Genomic DNA, 13,856 nt, shown 5'->3' on the forward strand with positions numbered 1-13,856 from the left:
CGAGCCATCAGCCCAGAGCCCGACGTGGGGCTCGAACTCACGGACCGCGAGATCGTGACCTGGCTGAAGTCGGACGCTTAACCGACTGCGCCACCCAGGCGCCCCGGGTTTTGGCATTTTTTACGTAAGTTGCCCTACTTGTTTTTCTCAGACATGGCTTGGGTGTTTCTGGCCCTTCGTTCTTGAACATGAACTTCAGACTCCCGTCCCTCGGGCCTGGAGCATTGGCGGGAGCTGCCGTGCACCTGCCGCACTCACCTGGTACAGGTGAGTCCTGGCCCCGTCATCGCCGTGGGCTTCTGGTCTATGAGCGCGCCTTTCTCTTCCTCAGATCTTCTTCCGTATCGTTCAGTAAAGTCTTACAACTTTTACCGTAGAAATCTTACATACCTTTCGTTAGCTTTGCTCTCACGAAGAAAACGTGTTTGTCGATGCTGTCGTAAGCGGCACCGTTCTGAATATTACGCGTTCTAAATCTTTGTTGCTGGTTCACATACACAGGAACGGTTTTTTAAAAAAGCAGTCTTGACGTTTTATTTAGTGTTTTAAACTTTCAAGGTGTGGACTGTTTCAAACATAGAAAAGTGGACATTGCAGTGCCTAGGTGACTCACTTGGTTAAGCGTCTGACTCTTGATTCCGGATCGGGTCATGATCTCAGCTTCATGGGATCAAGCCCCGTGTCGGGCTCCATGCTGACAGCACAGCACCTGCTTGGGATTCCCTCTCCCTCTCCCTCTCCCTCCCTCTCCCTCTCCCTCTCCCTCTCCCTCTCCCTCTCCCTCTCCCTCTCCCTCTCCCTCTCCCTCTCCCTCTCCCTCCGTCTGCCACCCGCCCCCCCTGCTCGTGTGTGCACTCATGCCCCCTCTCTCTCAAAAAAGAAAAACAAGGAGTAGACACAATAACGTAGCGAGCCCTGGGGCTGCCCGCTCCAACCTCGTCAGGTGTCTACTCGTGGCCCCGTCCAGCTGCTTGTGCCCTTGGCCTGCCCCTGCGTCATTCTGTGGTGAGTCCCAGACATAGCGCGCACCCTCTGTTGACGTGTCCACGTGCCTCTGAGCGCCCCCAGAGGGCCTGGTCGCATGTGCCCCGCTGTCACTCACAGCTCGGTGGCCTCACGCTGGGAAGCGGGACCCTGGGAAGACCCGTGTGCTGACGGGCCTCCTACGTCTCTTGGAAGCTCGAGCTTCTCCATCGTTTTGGCCCTTTTTTCCTCGAAGTTTATTTCTTGAAGAAACCCCGTTTTTCCTGCAGAGCATAATTGATTTTTGCCCCCCAACTTTATATCCTGCCGTTTTGCCAACTCCTATCGACCGTAATCATTGTCTGGATGGTGTCATTCGTAAATAGTGACATTTTTTTCTCTTCTTCCCCAGTGCGTTCGCCCTTCTTCTGCCTTCCTGAGCCGCTCAGAGCCTCTGTGATGCTGAGCGACAGGGTGTTTGTCTCCTGTGTGAGTCTCTGGAGGGACAGGACTCCGTGTTCCTTAAGTGTTTCTGGATTTTGCTGTAAAAGCATCGGGCAATAGTGTTCCCTTTGGGGAATGCTTTTAGATTAGCACTTCATGTCTCCAGTTGTAAAGACTACCCAGGCTCTCTATTTCCTCTTGGGTCATTTTGGTTAAATCAGAGTGAGACCTCCGTCTGCTTCATGTAAACGTTCGAATTTATGGAAGTGCAATTAGACAGTAGCCGCTGGTTGCGGATGAGGCAGCCCTGTGGCGTCGCTGAGGGCCTGGCGGGGGGCTGCCTGCCCTACCCTGCCCCACCCTGCCCCTGCCCCACCACCTGGACGTGCGTGACCTCCCACGGACCGCGGCAAGTCCCAAAGGCTGGGAGCCTCACTCTTGCGGTGGCTGCTGTGTTACTAACAGTCGTGGTATCTGGATCGCATTCTTCTTTTTACTCCTGGTAGAGTTTATTTGTACCTTCCTTATTTTCTTCTTTTACGATCGTGGTGACTGAGGCTTGGCAGTTTTGTAAGTCTCTCTGACGAACTGACTCCTGACTTTCTTGACACCTTCCAGTACATGCGTCTGTACGTGATTGATCTCTGTTCACATTTTTATTGTTTTCTTCCTTTTTTCTTGAAGCTGGAGCCGTTTGATTTTTGTGACTCCTGAGGAGGATGTTTACCTCATTCGTGTTCAGTTTTTATTCTTTTGTAATAAAACCACTTTAGATTATAAATGTCCAAATAATCACTGCTTTCGTTGAGCGTCAGACATTTAAAAGTATATAGTATTCTTAAGTTAGACTTCGGGTGTATTTTCTCATTTCCGTTATGATTTCTTCTTTGACTCGGGATTTATTTCAAACTGTGGTTCATCGTTTCCAAATATATGTGGTTTTTTTTCTGGCTATCTTTAAAAAATGATTCTACTTAATTGCGTTTTTGCCAGAAGAGGATCTATGTTGTCCTGATTTGTTGACAGTTGTCGGGACCCGGCTGCTTATACTGTGTCCTCTGCGGGGCGCCCTGAAAAGGGTCCGGGTAGGGGCCTGGGCGGTGGGGCCGGACGGAGACCCCCGTGTGCAGGAGCGGCTGCCGTCACCCGGGACCCGCTGTGCACCGAGCCCTGGGGTACATGCGACCTTGGAGGGAGTCATGCAGAGCTTAGGGTGACCTCTTCATGGAGGAGTCACAGCAGGAAGTTGACTAGCCAACTACTAACACGTGAAGAACTCACATAAATCGAAGGGAAACCCGACAGTCCTCACGCAAGCGGGCCAACTCGCGAGCTCACCGCGGACGGGAGGCCCAGGCCTCACTGTGCCCAGAGAGACGGACTTGGAGGTGACCGCGTGCCGGCTCGCTCCGGAGGGGAGGGCACGGGCGGTTCCCGGACCCCGCAGCCTGCCCTCTCCTGGCCCAGTGCCGCCGCCTCCTGGACGGCTGGGAGGTCACCGACCTGTGGGCAGGGGTGCCGGGTGCGGCGGTGGCCGACAGAGGATTTGCTGAGCAAGCCGGCAGGGCGAGGCGCAGCCTGGGTCGGGCTGTGATGGCGGTGTTAGCGTCAGTTGAAGGTGGCTGGGCGGCCTCTGCACACATCCAGACGTGGTGACGGGTGTGCTGACTGGAGGACGTGGAGCCGTGCCCGGAGTGTTCTAATTGTGCGCGACCCCTGCCCCCACGGTAACAGTGTTTGCCTCCAGATGCCATCATCACAGATGATCTGTATTGTTTTCTTATAACTGTCTGCGTTCGAACTTCTCCTCGCAACCGTGTGTGTTCTAATAGTCAGAAACAATAGTTGTCTCCGGACCCCCTCAAAGTTCAAGGGTCATGTGATTCCGGAGGGCAGGCCACACGGGCTCCTCCACAGGTGTCTGGGGACCGTGTGGACTGAGCAGGAGGAGGTGGGCAGGGCCCAGGCTTGCCGTGGCCAGATGCCAGCGTGGCGAGGTCATCGGGTGGCGATGCGGGCGCCAGCTGGGCCTCCTGTCTCCCTGCCCCCACGGGGGGAGCTCTGGGGGGCCCGAAGCAGAGGGTGACCCCAGTTGCCAGGTACCTGGACGCTGTTACCCGGGGAATGCGTGCCTGCAGGGGCGCCTGGCAGGTGTCTGGGGAGAGGACCCGCCCCGCAGGCTCCCCACGAAGCCCTTCAGGAAGAGGGGCTGCGGGAGACGGGCCCTGGCCTGGAGGCTCATGCTCAGACCCACAGATGCCTCCGTGTCGGCCCTCGGCCCCCGCCTCCCTCTCATGTGCCGTGACCATCTGGGGCCGCGCCTGCCTCCCCACACACGGAGGAGAGTTCTCTCGGTCTGACTCGGAGACGTGCTTGTTGCAGTTCTCCGTGGCCGGGGAACCTCCACCCTCGAGTAAGCCGGCTGCCGTCCTGCCGTCCTGCGTCCTTCCCCTGATGGCACAGGCACAGGGGCCACCTTCCCGGAAGGGTGGAGGCTCCTCCTGAGGGGTGCTCTCCTCCCCGAGTCTGGCCGGGGGCCCCGGGGGCTGCCTGTGTGCTTTGGGTTCTTGCTGCCTGGAGACCTCTCCCACCCCGGGTGGGGTCCTAGGGGGATTGCTTGGTACAGCCCTTCTGTTCCTGTCACACTGGGCCGCCGTGCCCCTCCCCCCCCCCCCAGCCCCCTGCAGAGCAGTGTCCTTTGCTGTCCCCTCTGGGGAGATGCAAGTCTCAGGCCTTTTCCGGGAAGGAGCTGCCCCTTCAGGAGCTCTGAGCTGGGAATGGCCTGGGACAGGCCGTGTCCCTGGGTTTCAGAGTAGCTGTCAGTGTGGTCAGGTCAGCCGACACCTTCTAGAGCTCACTCCTTGAAAACTGCCTTTTCAGAGAGAGCTCCAGAGAGAACAGGGTCACACAGACAGCCCCGGGCTCTGGTTTGTGTGGCCCCAGGCAGCACGCACCCCCTCATCGACTCAAGGTGCCATGGATTGAAGGGCACATCTCTCAGAGACGTAAAGGTGTTTTTATAAGGTGTGTCTTTGGTTGACGCATTACGGGAAAACGTGTCCAGAAAGTGTTTTTGAATACATGAAAATTACCAAGTGTCTCCCCTGGGGGACCAACCCCACGATGGGAGCCTGTTGGGGGCCAGGGAGCAGGAGGAGGCCGCCCAGGTGCCCGGAGCCACTGCCCCTCAGCTGTGCAGCCGGGAGGCAGGAGGGTGGGTTTTATATTTATCTTCACCGCCCAGAAGCCACGGAACAACGTTCTTACAACAGAATGCTCCCGTGCCTGGTTGCTGTGGTGATTTTGAACTGCCATGAACATCCCTAAGGCCTTGCTCCCCGTTCGTGTACCTCATTTGTTTCAGACAGGTGACAGGTAACACCCGCTGAAGGCCTGGCCTGGTCTGTGGGCCGTGCCTCAAGGCCCTGCTCTAGGCGATTTCGTCCTTGTTTGGGGTCGCCTTTCGGAGTAATTGTGGCTCAAAGAAAGATCTGGAGCATTTAAAGTATTGAACTCAGTGCTGGCCTCCGGCAGAGGGTTTGGCAGTCTGGGAGGGCTTCTTGGAGGAGGTGGGACTGAATGGAGCTTCTTGACGTGGATGCTTGGGAGGGCTCAGGGCACCTGCTGTCCTGTGTGGGGGGCCTTGCTCTGCCAGCAGCACCCGAGCTGCTCTGTGGACGGGCTGGGTGTAACTGTGACTGTCCCTTGCTGTCTGTAGAGTGCGCTAAATGTTGGACCGAGTATGGAATACGCCATTTCCCCTGCCCGTCGCCAGAGAGCAGCCCGCAGGACCCCTGTGTGGGCAAGGACGGGGAAGGCGATCTGGGGTCGGCGGGCACGCCCAGAGGCCCGAGGGCCAGGAAGCGAGGTACTTCCGCTCGGGTGCTGGGTCCGGGAGGGTTCCGGGGAAGGCTGCCCAGAGATGCCCAGCGCCGAGGAGGGAGGGTCAGCGGGCGGGAGCTGGGTGAGGCGGCCCGAGGCTGGCCGGGATTCTGGTTGGTCTGTACCTCACCCCCACTAGCCTTTCCCTTCTCCAGGGACGGCAGATGGTGTGGCCGGGCTGGACTGGTGACACAGGGGTGCGGCATGAGGACTTGTGCTGGTCGGGGCCCCGTGGGCTCCAGGGATGAGGCTCAGACCTGTGGGACTGGTTCCCTTGGCCCCTTCACTCCGGAGCTGGGATTCTCCCCGCAGGGGGCGCTGGTGAGGGAGAGTCCGGGTCCCTGGCGTGCGCTGTAGTGAGGGCAGGGGCTGTGGGCCTCTGTAGAGGTCGCCTTCTGATTGACGGGGACCTGGAGGGAGACAGGCGGGGGGCTGCTCTCTGCGTGCTCCGCGGGGCTCAGACATCCCTCTGCCCTCGGGGGCTTTCTCCTCACGCCTGGGAAACCCGTGGTCTGATGGGGGAGCTGCCTCCTCTGCCCTTACAGATGGCCCCCTGCACCCCCGGCAGGCATGTGCCGGCTGGGGACAAAGCTCCCAGCTGGGCAGAGGCCCGAGGACCTGCTGCTTGCACGCCCAGCCCCGGACCCCCGTGTGTTGAGGACCGCAGGCTGCGGGGGCTCGGAGGGGCGGGGCGGGGCCTCTCAGCCAGGGCCGCCGGGCGCGTCCGTGGCCAGGCTGTCCCCTGGGGAGGGATGACCTGGGAATGCTCCTGCCTGTCTGGTTCCTTGGCTCCCGATGACGGCTGCCAGAGGTGGCCCTTTCTGGAGACGTGCCCCGCAGCCCGGAAGTGAAGCACCTTGCCCGCGGAGCCCAGTCGGACCTGTGGACACCCACAGGGAGGGGCCGGCAGTGTCCTGAAGCCGAAGCCGGAGAGGAGGCGCCCCGGGGGCCACCCCGCCGGCCCAGGGCCTTACACACCCGCCTTTTGGTGCCGTTCCAGGGCCAGGGGTCGCCCCCGAAGGCAGCGGGACACCAGAGCCCGGCTCACCGCCTGCCGCGAGCCCGAGGAAGGACTCTGCCGGCGGGGCCCACGGCCGGCTGGCGGGGCCCGGCACCACGCGGGCCAAGAAGAGGAAACCCAACTTCTGCCCGCAGGAGACAGAGGTCCTGGTGTCCAAGGTCAGCAAGCACCACCAGCTGCTGTTCGGCACGGGGCTGCTGAAGGCCGAGCCCACCCGCAGGTACCACGTGTGGAGCCGCATCCTGCAGGCCGTGAACGCCCTGGGCTACTGCCGCCGGGACGTCGTGGACCTCAAGCACAAGTGGAGGGACCTGCGCGCTGGTCGTGCGGCGCAAGCTGGCGACCTCCGCCACGTGGCCCGCGGCCCCGGCCGGCTCCAGGCCTCGGCCCTCACTCCTGTGAGCGGGTGGTGGCCGAGACCTTCTCCTGCCAGGCCCCCGCCCCGGAGGGCCTCGGCCTGGAGCCTCTCAGAATTATTGCCTTGCCCCTCCTTCCTTGCCGGTTATTCTCAAGCCCTCTTTGGTGGCCTTCTGTTGCCATGCCTCTTTCCTCCCGCCCACCTCTCCTCACCCTCTCCCCTTCCCCCTGCACCACCTCTGTTGGTCTCCCGCCCCCGACTCCCTGCACGAAACATACTATCGCCTGCCCGCCCAGGACAGCCTTCTGAATGTCCGGGCGTGGCAGGTGGAATCCACCTCAGCCCTGACCCTCGCGGCTGCAGAGCGGGGAGCCGGGCACACGACACGGTCGTGTCGCGACTCGGTCTTCCCCCCAGGACTCTGCTTCCTGCCTCTGGACCCTGGCCCCCAGGAGGAAACGCGTTTCCTGTTGCTGTCCCGTGTACGCGCACACACCCGAAACACGCGGGTTTCGTGCGCTCACCCCACGTCACCCTCTGTGCCTCGGCGTGCCCCTCTCTTGCTCTCCTGTCCCGTCCAGGGCTCTTAGCCTGTGCGTGAAGTAAAGCGCTCCCGCCGACTCTCTGGTTTTAAGGCCTGGGTGGTAGAGCTGGGGTTTGGCCTGACGTCCAGAGCCGGCCCCGTGGCATCGGGATGCGGCGGGGGGGGGGGGGGGGGGGTGGGCACCTTGAGTTCTCTGGGGCGTGCTGCCCTGTGGGGGTCACTTCTCGAAGGTTCCTGTCGGGCACAGGGGGTCGGGGGACCCGTGGAGGTCCAGCGGGGCGTCAGAGAGCCCAGTGGGTGGGTCCCAGACAGGTGCAGGGACTGCTGGGTGGGGCTTTGCATCGGCAGCAGCCTTGGGGCCAGAGGCGGAGGAAGGCCGGTGGGGAGGTTGGGGGACGGCAGGTACAGGGGAGGTGTAGGGGGGCGTGCAGGTCATCTGTGCGTGCCTCCTTGGTCATCGGGACTGCCGGTGTTAGGTACTGAGGACCGTTTCTAAGTCCGTACCTGGGGTTCGGCTTTGAAACGGGGCCAGAAAATACACAAAGAATGTCAGAAACAAAACAGAGGCAGACACGTGTTCGTGCAGCAGACAGGACAGGCGTCGCCTCTCTTCTCCCCCGCCAGCCCCGCATTTGGGGACGTCGTCTCTGCCGGTGGCGGGCAAGGCGGTGGTCTGGGTGCCACTGTCTGCGGTGTCCTCAGTGGCACCTGGTGCTGGCCGGGGCCACGAAGCAGTGGGATCCCAAGGCTGAGGGCCTCCTGCTCTGTAATGTCAGGCGTGGACACCTCCATGGCCTGCCGTGGGCAGCGGGAGAGCTCGAGGTGCCCAGAACCTGTGCCTCCGTTCCTTGGTTCCCGTGTTCTTCCCGGACGGAGCCCAATGCTTGCCTCCCTCCTCCAAGACCGGACTGCTGCCCCGCACCCCGAGCTCGAGGCCCCCTCCTCCCTGGCCCTGCTGACCCTGAGCCCGCTTGCGGCCCTGCTCTGGCCCTGGCCCCAGACTGAGCCCTGCGCGGTCCCTCGGGCTCCCCTCTGCCTCCTGGGTCTCCCCTTCCCCCCGTGGGGGGAGGGGGGCCGGTGCGTTCGGCTCAGGGTGGAGGTGCTCTCGCTGGTGGGGGGCCCAACCGCACACCTTCCTCACAGCCCCGCCCTCCGGCTCCTCCCCCTCCAGCACTCTCCCCCTCCCCCTCCCCCCAGGTCCCTGTCCCTGTTGCAGGCCCTGAGGCAGGAGTGTGGCCCCCCTGGCAGGGCTCCCTATGGGCCCCTCGGGCCCTTGGCTCCCAGCACCGGGCTTGCCCGGCTTTGTGATGGTTGTCCACCCACCTTCTCACCTCCCTGGCACCGTGGCCTGCCACACACCTGGGTTTCGGGGAGTGGCTGAGCATGTGTGGGAGGCTCCGTGGTGTGGCCCCGGGTGTAGGTGGCGGGCCTCGCTCCGCACCGGGGACATCCTGCTGCCCGCCCAGACTTGGATCTGGTCACGTGGCCTTTCTTCCCCAGAGCACTTTGCGGGGCTGTTGTTGCAGAATAAGGAGACGATCTCTCCGGGAGAAACAGGAAAGTACAGAGTACCTGTGTATTCAGGGTCATCCCCCTGAGATTTGGTGCTGTCCCTGCCTCTCCCTGGAACGCAGCCCCTCCCTGGGTCCTCCTTGGTGCCCTCAGCACGGGCCCCGGGTCGAGAGCCAGGCCAGGCGCCCCCAACCCCGCACCTCCTCTCGCTCTGTCCAGTGGGGGCTCCCTGCTGCTTAGGAAGGAGGACGCCTCTGATGCTCAGAGGATCCCGTGCTGTCCCTCTTTCCTTCCTGTGCCTCATGCACACGTGGGTCAGGATCCACTCCCCCCACCCCCCACCGCCGCCCCGCTTCCTCCCTCCGCTTGGTGCAGGGGCAGAGATCCAGCCTGTGTCCGCAGGGTGAGTAGACCCAGGAGTGGAGCGTCCTGTGACGCCCGAACGTTGTGGCCCCGCTCTGCTCTTAGAGCGCCTCGCTTCTGAGTTTCCGCTCCGGTTGGCAGAGGTGGGGCTGGCCAGGGGGTCTCCCTGTGCTTCTGCTCCAGCCGTGTTCTGGGGTGTGGGGTACACCCGGTGGGGCTCCCCGTGTTGTGCAGCTGTGATGAGCCTGTGAGGCTCAGAAGGGGGATGCCCTCAGGGGACTGGCCCCCCAGCTCTGCTCACTGTCTGCCCCAGTGCACGGTGGCCCCGTGGGGTGGGAGGCAGGCGGGCGCTGGTGACCCCACTGGGTTCCACGGAATCGGCAGCTGCTTGGCTGGGCCCGGCGGCCAGAGGCGCGTGGTCCCCTGTGGAGGCCGGCTGTGTGTGTGGGGGGGGGGGGGGAGCCGAGGGGCCGGCCAGGGGGCCTTGTCCTTCCCTTTGCCGCTGGTGCCCGTTGGGTGTGCTTGGACTTGCCCTCACTGGGGGTTGCTCAGCGTGGGGCTCACACATCCCCGCGTCCTGTCCGTGGGACGGCCAGTGTCGTCCGGGGAACGGGCTGCTGCTGTCATCACCAGCCTCCTCGGGGCCCTGGGTCTGTGTGGGCGCGGTGCTGGCGGACCCCCAGCAGCCCACCTGGGCAGCAGCGCCCGCGCACCGGACCACTGGGTTTCTCCCAGACCTGTCTGCTCTGGACCCGAGAGGCCCCCTGACTTCCTTGCTCATCCCGCGTCTGGGGCACCGTACTGCCACTCGGCCTCCTCCTGCCTGGCCCGAGTGGGCACGCCGTCCTTCAGCCAGCCCTCGGCGGCGGGGCAGAGCCCAGCTGTCCGGCCGGCCCATGTGACGGGGCAGGTGGGGGCGAGGTGCGGCTCCAGGGGGCTGCAGCGCTGGTCCCTCGAGCACTGCTGGCTGGGCCGCTGCCTCTGGACCCGGCGGCATGAAGGGCAGGTGTCTGGAGCAGACGTGGAGCTGGGCCCTGTAGGGGACAGAGGGCATTGCCAAGTGTGCGTTGGAAGCCTCGAGTCCCCATCCTGCCCTGGGCACCTGTGTGGAGATGCTCAGGTGGTTCCCCGTTTTTGCGTGCTCAGGAAGGAGCGTCCCGTTGTCTCTGCAGAGGGCGGGGGCGCTGGAGGGCCGTCTGTGTGTCTGTGTCCCGGGAGCCTGTCCTTCTGTCTGCCCTGATGGATGGTTTTGTGGTTGCCAGCTTTTGGCCGGGTGGAGGTACTGGGAACATTTGTATAAAATCTTTGCATTGACAGATAGTGTCACTCTTGTGGGGGTTGATTGATAAACTTTCCAAGAAAGTTTCTAAGAAACTGGCTGTCCCACTATTGGGTCCTGCAGCCATGAGCTTGGGTTTACCCTTCATTCCCGCCACCACTTGGGGTTGATTTTGGTCTTGCTGTACTGGGCTGTTGGAGGGGTCGGGCTGTGCTGGGGGGCGGGGCTTGCTGGGGGTGGGGGCTGTGCTGAGGGGGCGCGGCTTGTTGGGGTGGGGCGGGGCTGTGCTGGGGCGGGGCTGTGTTAGGCTGTGCAGGGATGGGGAGGGGCTTGCTGGGGGGGCGGGGCGAGGTGAGGGTGGCTGGGGCGGGGCTGTGCTGAGGGGCGGGGCCGGGCGAGACTGTGCTGGGATGGGGTGGGGCTTGCTGGGGGTGGGGCGGGGTGAGGCTGTGCTGGGGGAGGGGCTGTGCTGGGGATGGGGCGGGGTGAGGCTGGGGTGGGGCGGGGCTGTGCTGAGGGGCGGGGCTGGGTGAGGCCTAGTGAGGTGGGGTGGGGCTGTGCTGGGGGCGGGGCTTGGCGGGGGTGGGGCTGTGCTGAGGGGGCGGGGCGGGGCGAGGCTGTGCTGTGGTGGGGCGGGGCTGTGCTGGGGAGGGGCGGGGCCTCATTTCCGTGTCTGCCCACACATCACTGAGCATTGCCTGGTGTCTCCTCTGCTGTCACCAGAGGCTGCCCTGAGCTGTGGGCCTTCCTGTGTTGCACATGTCTGTTGCCTCTGAGTTCAAGGGGCGCGTCTGCGATCTGGACTGCAAACCTCTTCTGCAGGCTCTGGACTGCCTTTTATTTAAAAACTTTTTTTACGTTTATTTGAGATAGAGCAAGTGAGCGCGGGGGAGGGGCAGACAGAGAGGGAGAGGATCCCAAGCAGGCTCCGTGGTGTCGGCGCAGAGCCCAACACGGGGCTCAATCTCAAAACCCGTGAGATCGTGACCCAAGCCACCAGGTGCCCCTGGACTGCCTTTTATTTTAATTGTGTCTTTTTTTGAAGGTTTTATATTTCAGTGTTACCAGCGTTTTCCTTGGGACTTCTGTTGTCTGTATCCCACCTGAAAAGTTCTTACCCACAACAAGGCCGCAAATTGTTGTGATTTGAAGTCTTACAGTTCCAGCGTTTATGTTTGCATCTGTGAGCCAGGCTGAGTGGGTTCTGAGTTTTGTTGGTATGGGTCGGGGTCCAGTGGCTGTCCAGTTGGTCATCATCGTTGGGGGAAATGACTGAGTCACCTCGACGCTTGTGTCTGAAACCCCGTGACTGCTCACCTGGGTGTTGACCCATCCGTATCGACCTGGGTCTCCGCTTACATGATACGGAACTGCCTTGACTGGTGTAACTATAAAGTGAGTCCTGAATAGAGTCGGGAATTGGTTTCTCCTGTTTTCTGAGGGTATGTGTAGAATTGGTATTATTCTTCCCTTAAACATTTGGCGGAATTCTCCAAGGAAGCATGTGAGCTGAGCATTTTCGTTGTGGGAAGACTTGAGACTGCAGTTTCTTTAACGTTGCCGTGTCACATGTTACATGGTACAGCGTTACAGTGTTGCGGTATCACAACTATACGCCTTAGCATACGTGTTAATGTTGTAGCCATAGCGTTACAGTGCTGTGGTGTTAACAGCCGTAGGTGGCAACGTTGTAGTGACACAGTGTTACATGCTGTGGCGTCACCGTGTCACCGTGCTGCAGTGTTGCCCAGGTTTCTGCTGCTACTCACATGAGTCAAATTTGATCATTTGTGTTTTCGAGGAACTTACCCATTTCATCAGACTTGTAAAATGTACTGGCACGAAATTGTAATATTGCCTTAGTATTGTTTGAATGCCTATATGGTCGGTAGTAAGACTGCCTTTTTCATTTCTGGTATTGCTGATTTGTGTTTTCTCTGTTTCATACTTGGCTCGTCTCACTGTGAGTATATCAATTTTATTGATTGTTTTAAAGAACCAGTTTTTGATTTCATTAATCTTCTCTATTTGTTTAATGTTGAGTTAATTGATTTTTGCTCATCTTGATGATTTCCTTCCTTTTCCTTACTCTGGGGTTAATTTGCTTTTGTTAGATCATTGACGTGAGACCTTTCTTCTTCCCTAGTAACGGGTATTTATTGCTGTAAATTTTTCCCTGTGCGTCGCTTTACTTAAACAATTTTGCATATATTGTATTTTCATTTTATTCATTTAAAAATATTTTCTAATCTCCTTTGTGGTTTATTCTTTAACTAAGGGTTGCTTAGAAGGGTATTGCTTAATTTTCAAATAATTCTCTTTGTTTCCAGATACCTCTCTGTTATTAACTTCTGGTTTAGTGCTGTCCGGTTGGCGAATGTTTCCTATGGTTTCAGCTGTTACACATGCATTGGGACCTGCTGCACACTGGGAGGTGCAGCGTGTCTTGTGCGTGTTCCCCGTGTGTTTGACAAGAGTGTGTCCATCTGTCGTTGGGTATGAGTGTCCAGTAATTGTCACTCAGGCCGAGGTGATCGACGGTGCCATTCAGGTCTTGGTATCCTCACAGATCTTCTGTCCCCCGATCTACTTTCTGCTGAGAGGATGCTGATGACCACGGCCGTGGATGTGTCTGCTTCTCCCCTCAAGCCCGTCAGTCTGTGCCTCGCACGTTTTCCAGCTGTGCTGTTAGGCGCCTTGAACGTTGAGGATTTTTGTCTTCTTCATCCATTGCCCCCTTTGTCACTGTAAAACCTTCTTTTATCTCTAGTTTCATGTGTTGTTCTGAATTCTCTAATGTTAGTGTGGCAGCTTTCATACAGCCATGTCACACAACGGATCTTCCGGTCCCTTTACTCACAGGTGTGTCTGATTTTCTGTAGGAAGTGCCCTCCTCGTAGCCCGTGTATGTGGGGTTTGCCCTTGGCCCCATCTGACCGTCTCCGCTTTGCCCAGAGCGGTGGCAGTGGTGCTGTCCTCTAGGGCCTTGGTGATGATGGCGTGGCCACCGCTGGCCACTTGGGGACCGCGCGGGTGCCTCAGGTTTAGGCAGAAATACCGATATGTTCAGGCTTACATCCCCAGCCCCGATATTTGTGGTATTTTCCTTTGTTGTTTGGGGGTAATTGTGTTGATGATGATTCCGTTGCTGATGATGGTAAGTCCGCTCTTGGCGTGTTAGTGACACCCGCTCCGTTGGTGGTTTAGCGCTAGCCGTACCCACACCTGCGCTCGCAGCCTGCCTCCGGGTAACACGGTGTCGCGCCGCGTGACGCAGGAACCTCCCAGAGCCGACCCCGGACGCCATGTTGTTGCTGGAAGCACCTGGCTGGCAGTTTGCTTTATCGACCGATGGCGTCTGAGATACCTTTAAAATGAGACGTGTGCCTCCCTCCCACACTCTGCTTTCTCGTGTGGATCCAAATTGCCTTTTATTGTTTCTTTTGACCCGACAGACTTCTTTCAGCTTTTCCTATGGTGCACATCTGGC

At 59.9% G+C, this 13,856-nt stretch overlaps 1 protein-coding gene across 1 annotated transcript in view; it reads left to right on the forward strand.

Moving 5' to 3' along the window:
• TSNARE1 (t-SNARE domain containing 1) overlaps window positions 1-13,856 on the forward strand; it is a 162,479-nt gene that overhangs the window by 39,118 nt on the left and 109,505 nt on the right. Inside the window, 3 exon segments of the mRNA XM_032591902.1 lie at window positions 5,126-5,275; window positions 6,290-6,706; window positions 6,709-6,781. Coding sequence (XP_032447793.1) covers window positions 5,126-5,275; window positions 6,290-6,706; window positions 6,709-6,781 — 640 coding nt within the window.

This window comes from Lynx canadensis, chromosome F2 (assembly GCF_007474595.2).
Source record: "Lynx canadensis isolate LIC74 chromosome F2, mLynCan4.pri.v2, whole genome shotgun sequence".
NCBI classification, from domain to species: domain Eukaryota; kingdom Metazoa; phylum Chordata; class Mammalia; order Carnivora; family Felidae; genus Lynx; species Lynx canadensis.